The following is a 22,031-nucleotide window of genomic DNA, read 5'->3' on the forward strand; positions in this document are numbered from 1 at the left end:
CACGGTCTCCCTCATGGTGGGCTTTTCAGCCTAAAAAGAACAAAAGAATAATAATGAGTGTTGTGTTTGGGTAGGATTGCAAACAGCTGTAATTTACAGCTGGATGTTCTCCACTGCAAATGTATCCAGCAAGCAAGTGCTTCTGGGTTAGTGGAACAGGCTGCAAAAAAAATTAGCTTTTAGCTTCAGCCTTAAGGTCAGAGTTCTGGAACCATGGGAGTCAATAATAAAATCTATTTAGCTCAGTGGGATTAAGCAAGTTTAAGACCTGGCTTAACCACACTGCTTACTGTTAAATAACAACAGAACACATTGGATATTTTAGTTACAGGCATTTTTCTTCACTTGAAAGCTATTCAGGCAGCGGATATAGGAGACAATTGAAAATATGCCAGCTCTATACCATTAAGGTATATGAGTTAAGTTCTTGCTCTTCTCTGTCCCAGAAAGTGAGTAATCTGCGTAGTTTGACCACTTTACTGAAGAGCACAATAAAATTAAAACCAAGCTGTGCTGAATAAACACCGAGGGCTTTTCATGAGAGAATGAAAAGCTAATGGGGCCAGTGCATCTTTGCTGACAAAACAGTCAGTGCATGTGCAGAGCAACCTGTCTTCTGGAAGCAGAAAAGCTGTTTCAGTCAAGCTTCTGGGTCACTAATCTTTGTGTTTGCACATAAATCTGCTGGGGGTTACTGTGTCATTCTGAAAACAAGACTGAGTGTGATACACTACAGAAATCAATGGCTAGATTTAAAAACTCTCTCTTTTATGTTTGTTTAGGTTTGTTTTCCTCATCTTTTAGTTTAGCTGTTACCTCTTTAAGAGAATCTGAAAACAGGAACTGCAAGAGGAACTTCTGGAGAGTATTTTTTAGAAAAAAGGAAAAATCACTGAAAGCTTAATAGTAAGCTGCCACCTCCCTTGTTGCTGGGAAGTGTTGGTGTGTGGCTGGGAGCTCTGAGTTGCTACTGGGACGCAACTAATGAGCAGCAGTATCACAGGCATCCTTGCTCTAGCCAAGAAGAGACAGAACTGCTGTCACAGTGGGGGATTTTGGCCCCCTGCCCTCCCATTTGCTCGCTGCAGTGAGGTCATGGGTGGCAGGGAGGCAAAACCCCAGGGTGCACCCCAGCCTGCCCAGGACCCCTCCAGAATCGGGGGAAGGAGGGTCAAAATTTTTGCAGAACCGGTTGGAAAAGCTGTAGTCCCTGAGCATGCTTTTAGGGCTAGACAGGGAAATATCTGATCATAAATCCTAAATCTGAGCCATGATGGTTATTAATACTGAGGCCCTTCTACTCTGTGGATGAAGGCACCCTGCAGCCAGCTACCTCCCCACCTTTGATGAGGTAGGGAACATCTATCCATCACCACCACTTTTCTTTCTGGGGAGACAGAAATCAAACTGTGGGATTTTTTTTTTTTTTTTTTTTGAGGTTTTAATTACCTCCAGGGCCACTCCTGCAGGAATGTTCCACATGTAGCCCAGGGGGAGAATGCTGTGAAAAAAATGCCCATGTTTCCTTTGGTCACGGTATTGTCCCCACCAAGTGCAAAATCTGCTTTGCCTCGGCAGTGAGCTTGCACACCTCCAGGGAAAGGGGCATAATGCTGACTCCAACTCCACTTTCTTTTTGCATTCATTCCAGTTACAGCAAATAGTTCTGAGCCCTATAACTGTGCCAGCAATTTCACCCGCATCCCATACATTTTACTCTAAATTTTTTTTCCCTTAAAGCGGGGCAAAAAATTCTAAACAAAACAGTGTTTGTAAACTTGGGGAGGGAAGGTCAATAATTTTGGCGGTCTTACCCTCCGAGCAGAGAGAAATGTTATTCATCCATGCACAACATATAATTCAGCCTAAGTGACAGGCTCTGCTCTGGAGAAATCCTGGCCTGAGCTGGCTTCCAGAGTCAATTACCACTTATTCCCAGGGAGGCGGGGGGCTGGGGGCCAGACGGAGCAGAGGGGGCTGCCAACAAGACATGGGGAAATTTACTCTGTGTCAGCCTGAATGACACAGTACCTCATTTGTGGAAAAATGTAAATCTGCTAGTTCTTTTTCACAGGCACTAAAATGTACAGTGTCTCCTCCCCCTTCCCTACCCCCTTTCCCAAAACTGGAAAAGAAATCAGGACCGTCTTAGAAAGCTACCTTATATTTCAATCAATCCTCTTTCATAAAAGTCATTTAAGGTAAATACCTGTGCAGACCTACAGCCCAACTATAACATTTATTATGGCCCAAATCCTGAATTCCTCACTCAGGCAAGTTTCCCATTGAAGTTAATGGATTTTTTTGCTTGAAAAAGAGCTGAGTAAAACCTGAACACTAAGGATTTGGTCCCCTGCTTATCTGCCTGGAGCACTGCTGCAGTTCCAGAAGAAGTGAAAAAATTAATTAAATTCCTCCAAAATACCAATCTCTTAAAACTTAAGGGGTAAAAAAGGGCATTGTTTTTGTGCATAAAACATACAGAGAATCTCATCAAAGGAAGAGTAATTCCCAGGGAAAGGATTTGGAAAAAGTCAAAAGAGAACATCTCAGAGTAAATGAAGTACTTATTGCTGAGAAATGAGCTCAGATATATCTCAGCAAACTCTAAAGCTCAGAATTTACTGCATCATTCATGCCTTCTCCAGTAAGTTTCTTATCTCTCGTTTGGTATCACAACAAGGGATTCTGCATACTCTGTATGAAATACAACAAGACTGTGATTTTTGCAGTAATAAACTCTACACATGCATGACAAATCCAAGCATGCAAAATGTTTAACATCCCAGTTCACAGATACTTTGGGGACAAAATCCGATTATGAGTTATATGCCACAATAAATAGGGCTCAACGTTTCATAAAGCAATTTATAGTTCATAAAAATGACAAAATGTACCTGTCAGATAGAACGCGGAGAGCAGATCTCTGTGCTGCCTGCTGGAAGAAAGGGCAGAGATGTTTATTTTATATTCTGACTTGAAAATTACAAGCACAATCAACACTTTAAAAAATGCGTTACACACATTTTTTGTCACATGTCCAAAATGTTAAAGTACGAGCAAAGTAGCAGAGAGTCTATAGTCAAATGGACATTCCAGCCCAGTAAATGTAAGAACACTTTGTTTAAAATGCCAAAACCCAGAAGATTGTCAAAGCACCGCACGGTATTCGAGGTCTGAACTACTCTATTTAGACAATTTTTTTTCTGTAGGTCCCTGAAAACCCGCCAGGGCTCGGTTTTCTGCTTTCCCCTCTCCCCGCTTCCGCACTCCCACTCCTTCTCCTTTACCATTAGTCTCCTCCCATTCTTCCACAGAAACAAACATCACATATTTGGTTCCTCTGCGATGAATTATAAATTTTGCAAAGCTTGCCAGAGCTGCTGCAGACTTTTCATGAACACTGCCATGTTAATCTGCTGGCAGCATTTGCCTACAGGATTGACCTTTTGCTGGTTTGCTCTTCAGTTTTTGCCTAGTACAACTCTTTGGATGGGGTGGGGAAACGTGGTTCTTGTTCTTGTGTTAAGCACCAGGTCTGGGAACAGAAACTGTAGCCTCTCAAGTTTAATAGGACTACAAAGCCTATCCCTGAGCTAGTTTGCCACTTTACTAATATTATTTTTCCCCCTCCTTCAATCACTTCAAGTGGTGATTCATGGCTTTGGCACGGTAATCAGCTGCTAAGCAAAGATGAAATCCATAATGCTTTGAAAACCTGCCTTAAAGACTCCATTCCACTTGGACATGCCCAGTGTGTCCCAACCCCAGCTGCACCTGTCCAGGCTGTGCCTCACATGACACAGAGCTAAGTAGTACAGACAGTCAAGGGGAAGGGAAATAAAAGTTTATTTTCCCATTGCAGTTACCAGTAAGTACGTTTTGAAATGGTTCTTCCTGTCTTATCAGCCTGCTGGGGGCTGCATCCCTATTTCCAAACAAGTTAGATGACTTACAGGCATCCTGCTCAGCACCAGAGAGCATGGATGTAACCCTTCTGGCTTGGCAAAAATGCTGCTGACAAATTGCAAATAAAAACTTGAGAAAACCTGACTTGTGACTGCAGTTACATTGTATTTCACAGAAACGTGTGAAAAGATCCCTTGAATGGATCCCTGAAGATCTGACAGGAGTGGGAAGAGTTTGTACTTGATTCTGGAAGCAGGATTTCTTCTCTTGGGACTTTCTGGAATAACTTGTGCCTGCTGGGTTTCTGGGGAGATGTAGTTTGATGTGTATTACCCACCAGATTGTCAGAAGACACAGTGGCATGTCTCACAAGAGGGTTTTTCCTTAGTGTTGACTTTCTGCAGTGCGAAAAGAACCTGTGGGAAGGGCTTGGAAGGTCTCAGCAGCTCAGTGGGAGTTTTCTCATGGCATGAACTTATTGTTTTTAGTGTTAGGAAAATAATATGGCAAGTCTGGTATTTTTCACTGTTTCCAGGAGGTCATACTATTTCCATGCTCTGTATACAAAACTATCCATGCCACTGGCTACAGGCTTTCAAGAGCGCAGCCACTCTCCAGTCCCACGGGCTGGCATCATTTTTCCTCTCTCCTCTGCAAGGGGTTTGTTGGGACAATGTCACACATTCTTGCAAGCTCAAATTCAGAGGATACCCAAACCTTCAGTTTTAGAATGACTTATAGCCTAAACTCTTTTTAAAAACCCAGGGCCCACAGGAGTTCCTCTGCTCCCATGCCTAATCACTCCCACTAGCAGGAGGCTATGACCATTTTGAATTTCAAGCTGCCCAGCTTCGATGCTGAGGACTGCACTACATTGCATCTTTGTCTGCAAAGCTCAGGAGCTTCTCTTACTATCTGAGCCATTTTCCATGGCCAAGTTGTGTAGACAGCATTGAGGTCTCCTTTTCCTCCCACATCAGCCAGGGCCACTCTTTCCATCTCACACAGCCACTACATGGCAGTGCTGTTCGAGACACATCTCATGTTTCCCACTCTTGGCTCAGGCCACCAGAGGTGCTCATGTGGTTGTGCAATACGACAGGTTAGAAAACTGATCAAGTCAAAAAATAACAATTTTCCTTCATTTTTTGTGGTTTTTTTTCCTCCTATGTTATTTCTAACCTAGGTCCCTTTTCTGAGCTGCTTCCCCAGGGAGAGGGTGTCACATCTCAGGGGGCAGTGAGAGAACACGAATGGCACTGGGGGAGGAGTGGAGACCTTTGCTGCTGACACAAGATCATGTCCACCAGCAAGGTCACTTCCACCTGACATTGCCTTCTGGAGCTGAAGAGCTCTCCTGGAGAAACGTGCATGGTGGCTCTGTGGTAGCCAGAAGGCACTGAAGGAGACAGGTTGCTCATCAGCCACAAGCCTCATGGATATTGAAGAGACCACAAGAAAGCAAACATGAACCTTGAGGATGCTAAAAGCCCCTATTATGGGAAGTGGGGTTCTTATCACTGTTGTATTTCCCTAAAATCCCTAATTTTGAGGGGAAGAAGTGCTGGATAATTTCTCTTCCAGCTTGAGGAAAGCTGCCCTCAGGAGGGAGAGGAGAGGTGCCTTGTCCTGACCCATTTGGTGTGCTCATTGGGCCAGGAGACACTGTGTGGAACTGCAGCCTCAGGTGCCAGTCTTCAGGTTCCATCTTGAGGCATTCAGTTGCTGAAAGCTTTGAAAAGTGATCATTTCTGGATAAGAAAGCAGGTTCAGATGACAGGCAGGGACCCAGAAAGAAATGTACAAGTGTGTTCCAGTGAGATCATTCTACTTTTTCAATTACCCTCTCATTTTAAGTCCTTTAATAAACATCCTTCTTCACTGAGGTGCAATGCAGATTGCATGGGGCACCTCAGTCTTCGTCTGGTGGTCACACATTCTCTAAATGAGACTATTGATTTCCTTCTTTCACAGGCTGGAAATACAACTGTGTTGGACTGCATATTTGTGTGACCCCCTGAGCTGGTAATGGCCCCATTTCTAAATGATGGGGGAATAAGATCCAGTCACAAGTTTATTCTTCCTCCCTGGAGAAACAGATCTATTGCCTGCAATGAAAGGCAGTTAGTAACTATCCAGCAATTTTAATTCTAGCCTATATTGCTCCCCTCTCCTGGAGAAAGTGAGCTGTTGTAATTAAAGGTAGTTAGCAGTTCCCTAGCAAGTAGAAATACTTGCAGCCACTAATTACAGTCTGCTCTCCCGTTCCCCTCCTTGCCACAGGACTGGGCTGCTCAATTTATGGGGAAATATCTGCCCTCACTTCTTGCTAACAGTTTGTGATCCCAATCAAACTCATTCGGGAATCCCCATGGAGGGTTATGACCCATAGTTTGAGGAACTCACAGCTACAGAAACAGTTTTTTGTGATTTATTATGTTTCTAATATGCTGGTATTGTCTATCTATCAATGTAAGCAAAGGGGTGGTACTTAGTATCATATAATGCCTGCATGAATATTTTTTTAATAGCTATGTTTTGATTGTGCCATTTAATTTGCATTTTATTTTACATCATTAACAACTTTTATGAGGCCAACTCATCATCCATCAAGAAATCTGAGAATATGTTCTACAGTCTTTATTATTCCTGGAAGTAAGTTACTATGCTGGTTATAGAAATTGGGGATAAGAAATAATTTTGATATTGCTGACAGAATTTAAATATCTCCAAGACTTTGCACTAAAAAGTCCTTTATGGGAAGCTTAATATTCTCTTGATAAGTGGTAGAACGTGTTCACTAGAGAGTAACATGATCTTGAATTTTCAGTTCTTGGAATCAGAGGGGTTACTAAATGGAGTAAGATTCTCCTCAATATGAACATGGATATTGGAGGCCAACTCACCACATAGGAACCTAAATGCTGAGTAGCAAGGAGGGAAGGGAAAAAACCAATCACTCAGGTGTCTCATGTACTTGAGCTAGAGAAACCAGCCACAGTAAATGAGTATGAATTATGCTATTTCACTACATCAAGAATTGCAAATTACAGGACAGTGGCTGGTTAGACTTCTTTGATCCCCAGCTAACTTGGTTCAGATACATTTAGGGCAGAGTTTCAGTGATGTGTCAATAGTCTCTTAATCATTCATGGAAGATTCTAGCTGCACCCCAAGACTAATGGGACAAAACAAGTTTTCAGTCAGCAGTAATCATGGTCGGGTTCTCAACCTCCAGAGATTTCATCTCCTTTCTCCATCCTTTATTGCAATGAGCCAGAGCTTGGGAACATATTTAGGTTTCAGTGTGTGTTAAACGAGCTACCAAAATTAGCTTGAAGTGTGACAAGTTGCAATCTGTTGTTGAAGGGAAATCAGAGAGGAAATTAAATACTTTTATTGTAATTGGGACTGAGCAGTGAGCTAGCTCATTGTAATTGGGACTGAGCAGTGAGCAGAACGGGCTGAATACAGCTATTGAGATGGAGATACAGGAGCGTTAAGAGTGTTCCCCAGAAATCCCTCTTTTTTTAATTTGTTGCAAAAGGATTGCTTCATAAACTGCCGGGCTCACAGGCATTTTTGGATAAGAAACAAATGAAAACTATTGAAGTATGTTCTGCTGAGCTTGGAAGACTGTCTTGGAGGCACTGTGGGCTGACTGTAGATGCATTTTCCTATACCTCACCCACAGCAACCTTTGGCAAATAAAAGCCAATAAATTGGCTGTTGGCAGATTCAGGCGTTTTGCTTTCCATCTTGCCTGTCCTGTGGATTAACTGTTGTTTTTGTGAGGGAGCTCAGTTACAGCAATTGTATGGAGTTACACCAGAGACTTCCCTGAGATGGCACAGGTGTACATGTGGTGGGAATTTGAACCAGATCTTTGGTGACAGTGAAGCAATACATGCTGCATGAGTAAATTGCACAGCTTCCAGACCATCTTGTTTGTCTTCCTTGGGTGGTAGGTGCTGCCCTGGAACTCTGCAGTGAACCATTTATGCTCTAAGTCAGCAGCTCTCATATTAGCAACCACCCAGAGTGCTGGATGTCACCCTGTGTTGGACTGCAGTTAATGAGCTGTAGACACACTTTTTCCAAGCCAGGGTTAAGGAAAGATGTCATTACTATATACTGCCATTTGGGAACCAAACCAGGAAAAACACTTTTGTATCTGTCTTCTTTCACATTTCACTCTTCAAATGTCCTTCCATGTTAATTCTGTTTTCATTTCCAAAGGTTTTGTTTGTTTTTAGCTTAAATGCAGCTTATTCTTCAGCCAGTGAAGCCAGGAAGAAATTTTTGTGAAGGGCACAACCAGATTGCATGCCACAGTTAGGGTGATGGGACTCCACAGAGTGGGGTTTTTTTTTCTGCTTCAAACCTGGGTGCTGTTGTGGACCCAGAGCAAAACTTCTGGATAATTCTCTTACTGAGAACCACAAGCAGAGTTTTCCACCTTCCATGCTGAGATGAGTTTATAAACACCTTCTTGTGCTGGATGTTAGACCTGTGCCTGTGAGACAGAGCTGCCCTGCAGCCTCCCAGCTCCTCTCCCTCCCTGCACAGGTGTTTATAGGCTGTGATCCAGCCAGCAGCAGCCCTGCTCTAGACAGGCTCAGCTCATCCTCAGGATATCTTTCACTGCAGGGTATGTTCTCCCTATGTGTTAAGCATCTTTCTCCCATGTCTTGACACCCTCTCCAGTTTTTGGTTTTCTCCTTGAAGAGTGCAGAACTGCCCACCAGGGCTGAAAACAGAGGTGATGGGAACCTCCTGCACCCACAGACTTGCTCTGGTTAAATGCCCAAGAGTATCTTGTGGCCACAGGAAGTTGCCTGAGATCAGGTCAGGCGATTTATTGTGATTCCTGACATGCCTTCTCTCACTGCATTATTCTGTACTCCTCACTGCTCCTAGAGGCTTTATTTGAGGATTGCTTTCCAGTGTGGATTTCTGGGGGATTTAAAATCACTTGTAAACTGCAGCTTGAGTGTTTCTCTGTAAATCTGCAATATAAATGTATGAATGTGATTTTCACTGTCTGGTTCATATTTATTTAAGATTTACAGACTGTAAGACTTAAAAGGGTCTTCCTTTCTTCCCATTTTGGAGTTGGTTATCATCAGAGCCACATCTTTTAAGAAACTGTAAAACTCCTTCTGGATTTCATGATTTCTCTGAGGCCTTTCAACAGCTCAGTATTAATTTTTCACCCTGGAGTTTTATTATTATATTCTTGGCATACATTGTTCTTTCTCCTCTGCTTTGCCCATTAATCCTTATTAATCTTCAGGGGCAACACAGTCCAGTGACTTGAGCATGGCACCTGGGAGTGAAAGACCCAAGTGCTAATCCTGACTTTGCAGCTGACTTGCCATGTGGCTTCAAACAAGCCACATCTCAGTCACAGTCTCCCTGTCAGTTCTATAGAGATAATAATTCTTGCTTAGCTCTACCTAAATACCTCTCAGGGGCATTGTATTAAGTAGTTAATACTTGTGAAGTGATTTGGATCTCCAAATTGCTGTATAATCAGCATGGGTATTAACCATACAGAGAATTTTATAAATCTGTAAATGCTGAGTCTTCTGTCCTGCATCTGCTCAGATTTTTCCTGCAGTCTGGCCCCAAAAACCATGCAAGGTTTCAACACAGATGAGCTAACTTTAATCTTTTTCAGTGGAGACGAACAGAAGAAAAAACCTTGTTATTTTACATTAATAAAATGGTTAATTTCCAATGCAGCATTAGGAAGGTCTCAGTCATTGCAAACAAAGCAGCAGTCACCTTGGAAAACCCTTCTGTCTCAACAGAAGTAGTCTCCTTATCCAGGAAAAAGTAACTTGGTTGAAGTGCTGCTTGCACTTAGGCTATTGCAGACAAGAATTGTCAGCGTTGTGCCATGGGCTTTAAAAGATTTATTGGGAAGTCTGAAAGCTCAGAAATTAAAGTAGATTTTTTTTTTTTTTTGAGAAGTCCAAATATGTGAAAATAGGGGAAAGACAAACCTAAATTCCCCAAACAGTGGTAACACTTCCCAGGGATGTGCTATGTCAATCAACTGTGATGCATTTGCTACTACCCAAGTATCTGCTTGGATTGTGCAAGGAAATAAAAAAGAAGACGGGGTAACATCCTAGGCTGATTGAAACCAGTGGTTAAACTCTCACTGACTTCAGAGGAGGCAGTTTTCATCCTAGGTGTAGGAGAATTTCTAGCAATGGTTCCTCAGTCTCTTTTTCTTAAGTGGTAGTTTTGATGAATTGGCTTCTGAATCTTTTTACTTACTTCTCATCATGTTCTAATATAGCTTCTACTCCCTTTATAATGTCTTTCTCCCCACAATTTATTTTCTTCATTAATTTTTTCCCCTTAATCCCTTTCCCCTTTTGTGTTCATTTTGTTTTCTGACCGTGCTCTCAGCTGCCTCTCTCTCTTTCTGTTGTCTCCCACCTCTGTGCACCACATCTTCACACAGCTCCTCATGCTGATGGTGGTGCTGGCATCACCCCTCCCTGAGCTCAATGGCCCAGGGGAGAGAAGTGAGCTTGACCTTCTGCCTTGCAGGGAGCAAGAGGCAGCTCCTAGGGAGGCTGTGAGACTGTGTTTGTGTGCATGCCTGGGTGTGTGCACACGTGTGAGAGAGACACAGCCTTTAATAGCTGTGATGTTGCAAACAGCACTGATTATCTGTGACTGCTGCTTGTTTAACCCTTCTCTTGCAGGCATGCTGGAATGCATTTGCCTGAAGGCAAACAGAGCTCGGTGGCCAGGCTTGAGCAGGACCAAGACTCAGGCACAGTGTCTGGCTGCAGCAAGAGCTCTCTGCAGCAGGAGGAAAAGTGCACAGCCTGGAAGGCTTATGAGAGACAGGGACAAGCAAAATCCAGCCTGGAAATGTTGGATCTAATCCTTCCTTATGCCTCAAGTTAGCCAACACTGCTGAATTGATTGCAGTAGGATACGTTCCCACGCCAGTCAAAACAGATGTTCATACAGTAATACTACTTCACAAGGGGAAAAAGTTCTAAGAAAATATTTCAAGAAGATGGGGTTAAGAGTGTTACGTCAGATACAGAAAGAAGTCTTGGAAAAAAGTGACATGAGTGGAAAAGGGCAGGCTTTGGAGATTTACCAAGCTAAAACTTAGCTTAGTCACAGCATCCACATGAAGAAACAAGGAAGATGCCCTTATACTTTAATTTCCTGTCTGTTTTGGAGTTTTGCTACTAAGAAGTGCACAGATCAAAGTGCCATGTTCAAATGTCCCCAAATTTTGTGCAGGTCCAAGATCTAAGCAGGTCTCTAACTTTTTTCACTGTCATTTATAGTTGTGGCATTCAAATTTAGAGCTTGATCCTGCTTGCCAGCCATAGAATCTGATTTTGTAAGATAGGCAGTGATGTGAGCCAAGTTGGCAGGACAAGACTGAGCTCTTATTTTGTTTCATCTGACAGTTTCAGTGAGGCAATCTCGGTCTTCTTGTCATGCCTTGTGGAAGTGCAAATTTAGATGTCACGGAGATTTTAAAATCAGAGCTGGCAAACCACAAAAAACCTTGGCTCAGCTGGCTTAAATCTTACTCTGGATTCTAGTTAAGTTGGATACCAAAAGAATTGCTTCTCTAATACACAGGAAATAATGGACTTACCCAAGTTAAGTAAGGCTGTTACAGTGCCTATTCCTCCAGTCTAAAAACACACTCACATTATAGTGACAGGGGGCTGAACAGAGCATTTGGATTAAGTAAAAAAAACACCTGAGGTTCCAGCCATTCCTTTACCCAAAACTTATTTTTTTCTACTTTTGCTTATCTCTGATTTGTCTGGTTTTGGTTGCAGTCAGACTCGTGTGTAGCCCAACTTCATGAAATAAGTTTTCTGTGCTCAGTGGAGTGAAAAACTTCTCATCAGAAAGATATTTTCCTCCAAGTTTGTCAAGGTTTTTTTTTTTTTTTTTTTTTGAGAGAAATTCATTTGCAGAAATGATTCAGGCTCTGTGCTTTTTCTCTAGACCTGAGAGTTCTCATCTCCTTTTTCACTCATTTTCCTTTCTGATCAAGGATCAAGTATTGCCTGATGAAGAGGTGAATAAAAGGGAATACAACACTAAAATGACATAATGTGGTTAAAATATTTGGACATGGCATATGTGAACACAATTAGCACTGTCTAAAAATGGTTCTAATAATGAACAGGGCTATGCAGTGTTGTGTTGCAATTTGCCCAATAAAACTCTTCTCTCTTGATATTCCTGCCTTGGTGCTCTGCTCAGTTGATCTTTGACTTTGGAAAGTGCTCTCCTAACAGGTCTTACAGAAAGAAAGCTTTGCTCCTTTATCAGTTTGTTTCACAATTCATTACAGATGGCTTCAAATTAGCTGAAATATGACATTTCACATGCAGAAGTACTGTTTATAATGACTCTACTAAGAATCATTCCTTCGGGGAGAAGGTAGATGTGTGACTGCTCATTTCAGGATGATTTTCCTCTTTTTGTTGATTGTCACTCCATACCCAGAAGTGAAAGGGAAAAGTCACACATCAATTGCAATTGAGCACATAGCTGGACTTTTGTCCTGTTGCAGTGTTGTGGCAGATTTGGCTTGTCCTAAATGCCTGTGCTGCAGACAGTCCTACCAGAAGGATGCATTTCCAGCAATGCGCCCTGGTAACCCTCAATGCGTACATGATGGGAACAAAAGGTAGGCATGCGTGTTCCCACGGGAGCTACAAGTGTCACTCCAATCAGCATCAGTTTTTATGGCTTGACCATGACCAGGGTGATGCTGAAGCATGGACAAGTCCCCCAGGGCCGGCAGCCCACCTCAACTGTCCCTGGGCTGCCGTGGGTGGGAGGCAACCCCAAGATGCCCAGGAAAGCTCCAGGCTGGGTGGGCTTCCAGCACCCTATGGGGCTCCAGTGGCGAGCCAGATCAGGCTGACAAGACTTTTATTTTGCTGTGCTAAAGCAGTGAACTTTCTGAGGCTGCTCTTCCCCCGAGGTCTCCTGTGAAATGACAAGGCTTTCTGTTTGTCTTGGCTTGCCTGCAGAGGGGCTGGTTTCACTTACACCACTCACACCCTGCAGGACCAGTCTGTCCTTGTCCTCTCTTGAGGAAGGTGGCCACTTGCAGGCAAATGCTGCCTGATCTCTTCCTTCAGTGCAGGACACATGAGCAAAATGAAGGAACTTGAGAGGATTGATTGCTGCCTCCCTGTGCACTCTGCAAGGGGGGCATCTAAACCCCTGCGGTTACCTGCCGCCACAGGAGAGCAGTCATACTATTTTTTCTTTGAAAAGAAAAATCTTGTGTCTTCCCTTTCGAGATCAGCCGGGGCTAGAGTGCAGAGCCATGTCCCTGGGACTGTGTTCTGATTGCTTCTTCAACTTCTGTTTATACAATTTTACAAAATTTTGGCAGGAATCAAGAGCACATACCAGGGTGTTGGCTTTTATGAATCTCGTGGGATGTGAAAGTCAAGCTGACTCGATGAACTTTGGTTACATATTCCAGACAAGCACAATGACTCTATTTATTCAGACTTGGCAGCCAGAATGCAGATTGACTCTGTGGGTAATAAATTTTCACAGCCACAAAACTTCAGCGGCAACCAACCTGATCCTGTGCAAAAAAAATGCATATGAGGAAGCAGACTTGGGTTGCAAAAATATGCTAGATTATTATTCCATGTATGCCTACCAGTCAGTTCATTTATTTGGCTATTGATTGACATGAATTGCACAAATGATGCCAGGGATCTTTCTCCCCTTAAAGGAATTATTTTCTATTACAAAATGTTCATGTTGTAAAAGGACAAGTGAGGGGGGGAAAAAGAGAGTTGTTCACATTACAATTGACAATCTCCTTTTAATATTTCACCCAAGACTGATTTAAGTTATCCGGTGACCTCTACGGAGAAGAGCAGGGTATTATAATGGGGACTGTTTCATGTGCTATGCCACACTTCAAAGAGCCAAAAGGCAATAACCACTACAATTCTGCAGTCTGAACAATCTTAAGTACAATTTTGACATCTTCATGCTACAAAGCTTCAGATGCTTTCTGGGAGAGATGATGATGAAATTATTACTCTATGTGTTATAAATCAGAATGAATTGGCTCTTTAACTTGCAGATTTATGTTAACTACCTTGGTATCTGCTAATTGCATGCTCTTCAGATATTGATTGAGGATTAAAAAGTATATTTTCTTCAATCTGTGTGGTGTAAAATATGCCAACAGGAAATTTTCTCTCTGCATATTAGATCCTATGATCACTGCCTGTAAAATTGAAACGATCAGTTTAAATGGATAAACTATGCTCATTAAAGAGGAAAAATACATTTATGTAATTAAAATTACGAGACTAATATGTGTGGATAATATAATTACTGTGGGTGCACATGTACTCAGCTCAAACCCAGCCTCTTTGGCTTCTCCTGGGTCTGTGAATCTCAATACCTTAATTGCTGGTGTTGAGGGAAGGGCTGGGAATGCTTTGCCCACTGCAGTCTCAAAGCTTTTAATCATGCCCCTGTCTTGCATTTGGCCTCCCTCATCCATGGCTCACATTCCTTGGTTTGGTCACAGCACTCCAAACACCAGCCCTGGGAGCACAGCAGCACCTGTCCCCCTTTGCACCACTTCAGAAACTTCCCATTCGCTGCTTGGCAATTTCAGACTTCAATGCAAAATCTCCTCCAAAGTTCTCAGAGTTTTTCCCCTGAACTTCCCCATTTAGAAATCATCAAAATTAAAAGCTTCCTAGCTTATGTACAGCTCACCTTCAGCTCTTTGAGAAACTGGACTTCTTGAATGAGTCTGCTCAACAGTTAATTTATTACATGAAGAATATATGGGAATCTCTCTTGTTCTGTTCCTATCCATTACTCTCTGATTTTTTTTTTCTTTCCTGTTTATGAGTTCAGAAGATATGAGATTAAAGAGCCTCTGAGTTAGGAAGTAAAAGGAAACGAGTTCTGCTAACATTTAAACACAGGTCTATCTGAGCAGTTATTGGAAGAGAGAGTCTGTGTTACTCTTTTTGGTGTCTATTTCCTGCAAGGTGGATGGAAAGGCAGTGTTTTGTTTTTTCAGCAGGTATATTTATTTAGGATTGTTCATTAAGCAAACCTGCAGGTCTCAGCTAAGGTTCTACAAAGCATTTCATACGGCAGGAGCCGGCCTGTGCCTCTGGGAGATTTTTGTCTGCAGAGCCAAGTTAGGAAAAAAATTGTGACTAGGAAAGGGGACCAAATAAATAAGCAATTTCCAAAGGCTGTTCATGCAAGGGCCTGTGATGATTAGAAGTGAGTCATGGGATCTCAGCCCTGCTCTTTGCCGTGTGGGTGGTGAGCTCTGCCTTGGCTCTGCAGAGCTTGCTGGAGCACCGAGGTGAAAGACCCAGCCTGTACCAGCTGCATCTTGGAGCCCTGGTGACTAAGCAGAGCCCTGGCACAGCACATGAACACACAGAGGATGTTGATAATTACAAGTCATAGTGCTAGACCAGAGGTCCATGTGTGCCTGCCCCATCGGCAGGACTCTACCACAATCCCTTCTCTGCCTAAACCTACTCATGTTCTTTATGGACAATAAACACTTTCACATGTCCTTTCTGCTTGCCATGAAGCAAACCAGAATTTTTTCTCTCTGGTTCTCCCAGCCTGTTTCACTCTGACATCCATTACTCAGGATCCTGTCTCCCTGCCTGAAGGACATCTCTCCTGGCCAGCAGCTTGTGCCTCCCCTATCACCCAGGTCCTGGCTGCGACATCATGGCATCATGGTCTGCTTATGTTACTCTTCAGACATCCCTTCTATCCCTCACTTTACTTTGTCCTAAGCTGTCTGTGAGCTGTATTTTAACCTATCTAGACAAGCAAGAAGAGTAATTAAATGTGAAGTGTTTCAGGATGAAATATGTTAAACAAAAAGATATTGAATAAATATGTAAATAATAGAATCTATGTGCTGAATCTTAACACCAAGAAGCTCTGCTCAAAATAGATGAAACAATGGTTTAGTATAAATATTAAAATGTTTTGATTTACCTATTGTGTGGAATATATTGTAAAATAGAGACATCTAATAATAAGAGTTAAAGAAAATCATGCCTATCCTATGAACCTAGAATTATTTGTCCAAGTTTCTGAATTTCAGGAGTCTAGATATCCATCCAGCATACCCATCTAGGTACTCCAGTTACCCATGACTTAAATAATCATATTTGAAGTTCACATGGTTTTGCCCCAGCCAGCAATATTACCATGCACCTACTTGCTCATTCCCCCTGCCCCAGTGGGATGGGAAGGAGAGGCAGGGAAGAAAAAGTTTGTGAGTTGATATAAGAACAGTTTAACAATTGAAATCAAAATATTCTAAGAATTATAATTGCAATCAAAAGGGGGACAACAAAAAGAGAGAAATAAATTCCAAAGAAGGACAAGTGATGCAAAATACAATTGCTGACTGATGCCCAGCCCATTCCCAAGCAGTGATTGGTGCCTCCCAGCAAATTCCCCCCAGTTTATGTACTGGAAATGATGTTCTGTGGAAGGGAAATCCCTTTGGCCAGTTTGGGGCAGCTCTCCTGGCCATGGGCCCCCTCCAGCTTTTGATCCACCTGCTCTCTGGTGGAGCAGGAGACACTGAAAAGTCCTTGACTCAGGGTAAGCTCAGCAACAACTGAGACATCAGGGACTTACCAGTGCTGTTCTCACACTGAATCAAACCACAGCACTCTGCCAGCTAGCAAGAAGAAGACTAACTCTATCCCAGCCTAAACCAGGACAGAAAACCACATTTTATCTGTGAGATGCAACCAGGAGCAGTACTGCCCTCATATACTCTGGTGAAGGCATGGGTTGTGCATTTTAGGGAAAGAAGGAAGGGGATCTTGGCCTCTCATTCCCAGCCAAATCATCCACGCCAGGATACCGAGGAGAACAGAGCATGGCACTGCTTGGCAACGAGGCACTCAGCTGGTCATGGGAAAGTCAAGCTCCAGCCCTATTCTACTGAATCCTTAATTATTTAGACAAAATACCACAATATTTTAAGGAAAAATTGGGAGACACCTCCTACAGCCAACAAAACCCAGCTCCCCTGACACATGGATGGTGGATCTGCTGCCAGTCAGGTAGTTTAGGGTGTTTAAAACACAGTTGCTGTAATCACTGTGTTACAGAGTGAATCAAATGCACAGCCAAGGCTTTTTCTCAGTTTTCTTTAGCTTTCTTAGCAGGCATGGGCCACGCAGAGTCAGGACCAAAAATGCTCAGAGTTGAGGCCAGGGCTGGGGGGATGCCGGAGGCAGGTAAGAGATAAGCAGCCCAGCAGCCAGTCCCCAGGGCCAGCTCAAGATTGCAAAGTTGGCCTGAACCCTTAATCCAGAATTCCTGTTTCTCCCCTCCTTGGCCACTCTTTAAAACAAAACAAATTCAAATCAGAAGGAAGCTGATACAAAAACCTTCTGGGTCGCATCAAGGTAATAAATCAAGAGCACTGCAGCCTGTTCTCTACCAATCCAGCAGTTAGCACATGCAGGCTGGCTCTGAGCAGCAACATCTGTTACTCCAGTTACAGTACTGCCATGTATTTTGATAACCTTCCTGTATGTTTAGAAAAAGCATTAGCAAAATATTTGCAGTAGCTCAGTCTCGACGTGAAACATCCTTCAAGTGACACGTTACTTGTCTGGTTCTTACCTGGTCATTCTCCTCTTCATCACTGCTTAACTTGAGGTCATCTTCTAGCATTCTGGAAAGCAAGCAGAATAAATTATAACTTATCAAAATGCTTTAAATTGGTTATTTTCTCAGAGCTACTGTAAATATTTAATAATGTAAATAGAAAGAAAATATATTTTATCCCAGGAACTTTGTAGCTGTGACACTGTATCTTATCCAGCTGCTATCAACTAACTTTTTAATTAATTTCCTACTATTGCTGCCTAAAAGAAAAGGTTTGTTAGAGTAATAAAGGATTTTGCAAAGATTCTTGTTATTACAATCACTGACAAACAACTTTTTATGCTAAAAAGAATATTTTTGATGCTGACAGGTAAGTAGTCTCCCTGAGAGGAAATTTTTTGTACATTTAGCTTTGAGCTTTCAAAACAGAAGTAGATGTTTATACTGGCAATACTGCACAAAATAAGGCTCAGTGATGTTTCCCAAAGGCCACTTCTACTTTATTGCATGTTTGCTGTAAAATTGACATTGACTGAAACAATTAAAACTAAAATATATTTTCTTAGCGCACAAGAGTATCCACAGGATTTCACTGTCATGTAAATATAGAAAATAATGCATCTTTTCTAATGAGGGTTTCATCCTGCCTTCCCATATCCTTTCCCCAACTTGATTAAACTGGTTCACAAAGAAGAGGAATCTGGTTTTATCTACATTTTTTTACAAATTTGGTTTTATCTACATTTTTTATCTACATTCTTACAATCTAAGATTAAGTAACCAGCAGTTAAAGGAATTGAAGATCTGCAAAGGTTTCCCCCAGTGCTTGAAAAGTCTTAGAGAATAGGACCTATTTTTAAAAAGTGCCTCGGTAATAATAGTAATAATTCAGAAAGTTGCTAATTTTTCTTGCACTCTGGGAAAAAAGAATCTGTAATTTCATCTCAGCTCCAGAAGAAAGCTTGGTGAGCAATTCAAACACATCCTGTGCCGTGGGTGGTCCCTGGAGTGTAAGTACTGCAAGAAGACATATGTAGTAATTTCAAACCACCTCCTTGTACTTGTGCCTAGATCTTCCAAGAGCGTGCCTGCAAAGCATGACTCCTCCATGGGCTCCATGGTGTGCTGTGTCTGAACAGAGCACAGAGCCCCAGCACGCTCTCCTCAGCTCCTCGTGTGCGCACAGTCCCTGCCTGCTGCTGCTGTCACAGCTGCTTCCCCATCTCCCCACGGCACCTTTCAGGGAATGGAGGTGGATGAGAACAGGGCTGGGGTCTGAGCAGAAATTCTTGCTAGTTCATCTCTTAAAGATTCTCCTCTTGCTTTTTCCCCCACATTTCCTTCTACTTGTGCCAATGTTTATCCTCTGTAAAATCAACGTATCAAACTCAGCAAAATCTCTTGGCAGTGCAGACACCTCGAATATATGGAACATTCATTGACTTGGAGGGACTTGACAATCTCCCAGCAGGTCTTGCCTAAATTTTATCTCAAAGTATGTCCATTGTCAGGAAAAAGCTCTCTCTGCCATCTCCCAAATCAGCAAACCTCTGATGGCCATATCAGTGCAGGCACTGACCCAGCTAATTGAAAAGTGGGCAAACAGGACAGGTATGATGACACAGGATACAGCTCCTAGGAGATAAACCACGTCAGAGAGGCAAAACTTCCTGTAAACACCACAAGATCCACACTGGCCTTGGATCCCATCACTTACAGGGCTCCAAACAATCTTATAATTGCTCATTCTTTTAGTTGGATCTGTTTAGGCCATCCCTCAGAAAGCAGCGCGTGAAAATAGAAAGCTCAGCTCTGGGATTTGGCACCTATGTGATGAAATCTGTGCTGATGGTGATTTAACCAGAAAGTGGTATGCTTGTGTGAAAAAGAGAACTCCCAGGGTGTCACTTCCTGCTCTTCCTTGAGTGCATGAATTTCTGCTAGTGATATGGTTGTTAAGTACATTTACTTTAGGTTTAGCAGTTTAGCTTGTCTCATAAATGGAAACTGAAAAATCAAAAGCATATAATGAAAAGTTCTAGATACCTCTGTGTATTTATCAGTGTCCTGGAATTTAGTATTAACATATAAAAAAGTGCTTTGTGAGCTTGTCCTTAGAAGCAGCTAGGACATTTAGAAGCCTTTGGGCTCTGTGAGGGTGTGAGACAAGGACTACAATCCAGTACCATCCACACAAAAGGAATAACAAACAGCAGCCCTGATCCTTCAAACCCTCCTTGCTTGTACATCTTAGACCACCTTTATTTTCCCTGTCTGTTTTTCATTTCAGAAGTGCTGCTTTCCAAGAAAAGCACTGCCTGCCTGGGGCTCATGGCCCCTTTTGGAACTACTATCAGACTACAAACATGCTCCTAACACTGGGGATAGGAAAAAAAACCAGGTCATCATAAAGTGCTTGCTTGCTTGCTTTTTTTCCCCCCCTAGAGAGGGATCTGGCTGATACAAGGTCTTCCTTGTAAAGCAGGAGCTGTGCAGGTAAAACCTCTGTGCCTGAAAGTTTTCACTGGCTCTCAGAGAACTTTCAGCCTCAACCCTCATCCACAAAGCCACAGCCAGAGCAGGACACATTGTCACCTGGTCTGGGCAGAGAGGCTCCTTGGACACCAGGGCAAGGTGCTGAGGTCCTTGGGCTGAGGAGGGGATGTTTATGTTACAGGGATTCCATTTTACACTAAGTGTCTTCAGTAAGGTATATCAATTTTAAGTATGGATGTTTTTGAGGAATGTTTTTCCTTAACAGCTCATTTCCATCATGAAAACAATGGTGGTTGAAAGAAAAATTCCACAACTGGACCACTTGAAGACCCCACTTGAAAAGAGTGAGAACAGAAGTAAAATACTCTAAGCTCACAAGAGGTGCTACATTAAATTGTAGTTTATCTCAAAAGCACTTTGACATAAATTCAGCACAGAATGAGCTTTGGTACACCCTGTTAGCAGAGCACTTCAGACCATGTTTAAAACCACCCTTGTTTGGGATGGAATTTCTTTACATAGTTTGGCAAACTTAGTGTAAGCATGGAGAGACAAGCACAGACAAGCTCGTGTGCAAACACTGCCTTTACACTTTTTTCAGAACATGCAAAATTCAGGCCAGTTAGTGACATCATGTATGGGCTTTCAGATTTTTTAAAATGAACCTGGCTTTGATGTATTTGGGCACTGGTAAAGAGGCAAGTAAATACAACCTTGTAAACAAAAGCCAGAAAAATGAAGTGGTACTCAAAGCAGCTCTGAAAAACACACAGCACCACTTAGGGCTTTTGCACTTGAAAAGGGCACATATGGTCAGGAAGTCACTTTGCAGAACCTAATTATACATTTTAGTGAAGTCTCTGTGAGGTTGTGGAGGCAGTGAGGGGTGGGCTCAGGCAGGAGTGCTCACTGCTCTCTAATGAATGCATTTGTTCCTTTCTCTACAAAGAATGCAACAGGTAGAGAGACACAGTGAGAGGAAAGGAGGATGGGTTTGGGATGTTGGGAAATGCCTTAGCAAGCCAGCTGGTTTCACTCTCCAAGAACAAGGGGCTGCAGCCTGGAGTGATGGGCCATTCAGTTACAGGGGAAAAGGAGGGGATGTGCAGGCTTATTTACATGAAGAGGAAGATCCAAAGTGGTCTGGAGGGCATTGATGTACAACATCTGCCAATGTCAATGTGACTGTGTGTCCAAATCTCCTACGGCTCTTTAGAAACCCTGATCTGTTTTAATCTGAGGATTACTCACTGCATTGGTTCAGAAGGACACTGGGGCTGGGGGAGCCTTGTGCTGCACTGCAGAGAGACCTGTGGGACTCTTGCTCATCCCAACATGCCAAAGGGCCAGGGGTTGCTCCTGATCAAAATTACAGGGGATTTGGGATGGGAAGTCATCACAGGCTGCCAGGGAACCACCTTGCTCAAATGGAATAGCTGAGACTTGCAACTCTGCTGCTTTGCTTGTCTGTCTTTTTACCTGGTTTGTCACTGCAGGAAAGCTAAGTCCCCAGCAAGTGTTATCTTCAGCCCAGCCAGAGTGCAGGGAGCAGCAGGAAGACATCTAGCTTCCCCTCTGGGAATTAACATCCAATTAACAACAAGTTTCAAGTGTGAGGATAGAGTCAGGCCTTATGTCAAAGATTTCTCACAGAGCTGGACAATTCTCCTTCTGAGAAGAAGGAGCTGCTGGGGAAGGAGATGTCAAAACAGCAGTGTCTGGGGGAGGTCATCCTCAAGAGCCAGCCAAGAATCTGTGGTCACTTTTGATGTGTGGAACCACTCGGAGGTGCTTCCAGCATAGCCCTACTTAGAAGGATATCTATTTTCTTCTATAGTGAAGACATGCCTGAATCCTGGAATAATCCTTCACACCTGCTGGTGCATGTGAAAGAAGCAGCAGGCACCACACCTTGTATTTCACTT

At 42.8% G+C, this 22,031-nt stretch overlaps 1 protein-coding gene across 1 annotated transcript in view; it reads right to left on the bottom strand.

The window, feature by feature from the left end:
- The window catches only part of AFF3 (ALF transcription elongation factor 3), a 326,498-nt gene that overhangs the window by 78,491 nt on the left and 225,976 nt on the right, over positions 1-22,031 (bottom strand). Inside the window, exons 8-9 of the mRNA XM_030234927.2 lie at positions 17,626-17,677; positions 2,898-2,938 (exon numbers count right to left, since the gene is read on the bottom strand). Coding sequence (XP_030090787.1) covers positions 2,898-2,938; positions 17,626-17,677 — 93 coding nt within the window. The remainder of the gene's footprint in view (positions 1-2,897; positions 2,939-17,625; positions 17,678-22,031) is intronic.

Source organism: Serinus canaria, chromosome 1, assembly GCF_022539315.1.
Source record: "Serinus canaria isolate serCan28SL12 chromosome 1, serCan2020, whole genome shotgun sequence".
NCBI classification, from domain to species: domain Eukaryota; kingdom Metazoa; phylum Chordata; class Aves; order Passeriformes; family Fringillidae; genus Serinus; species Serinus canaria.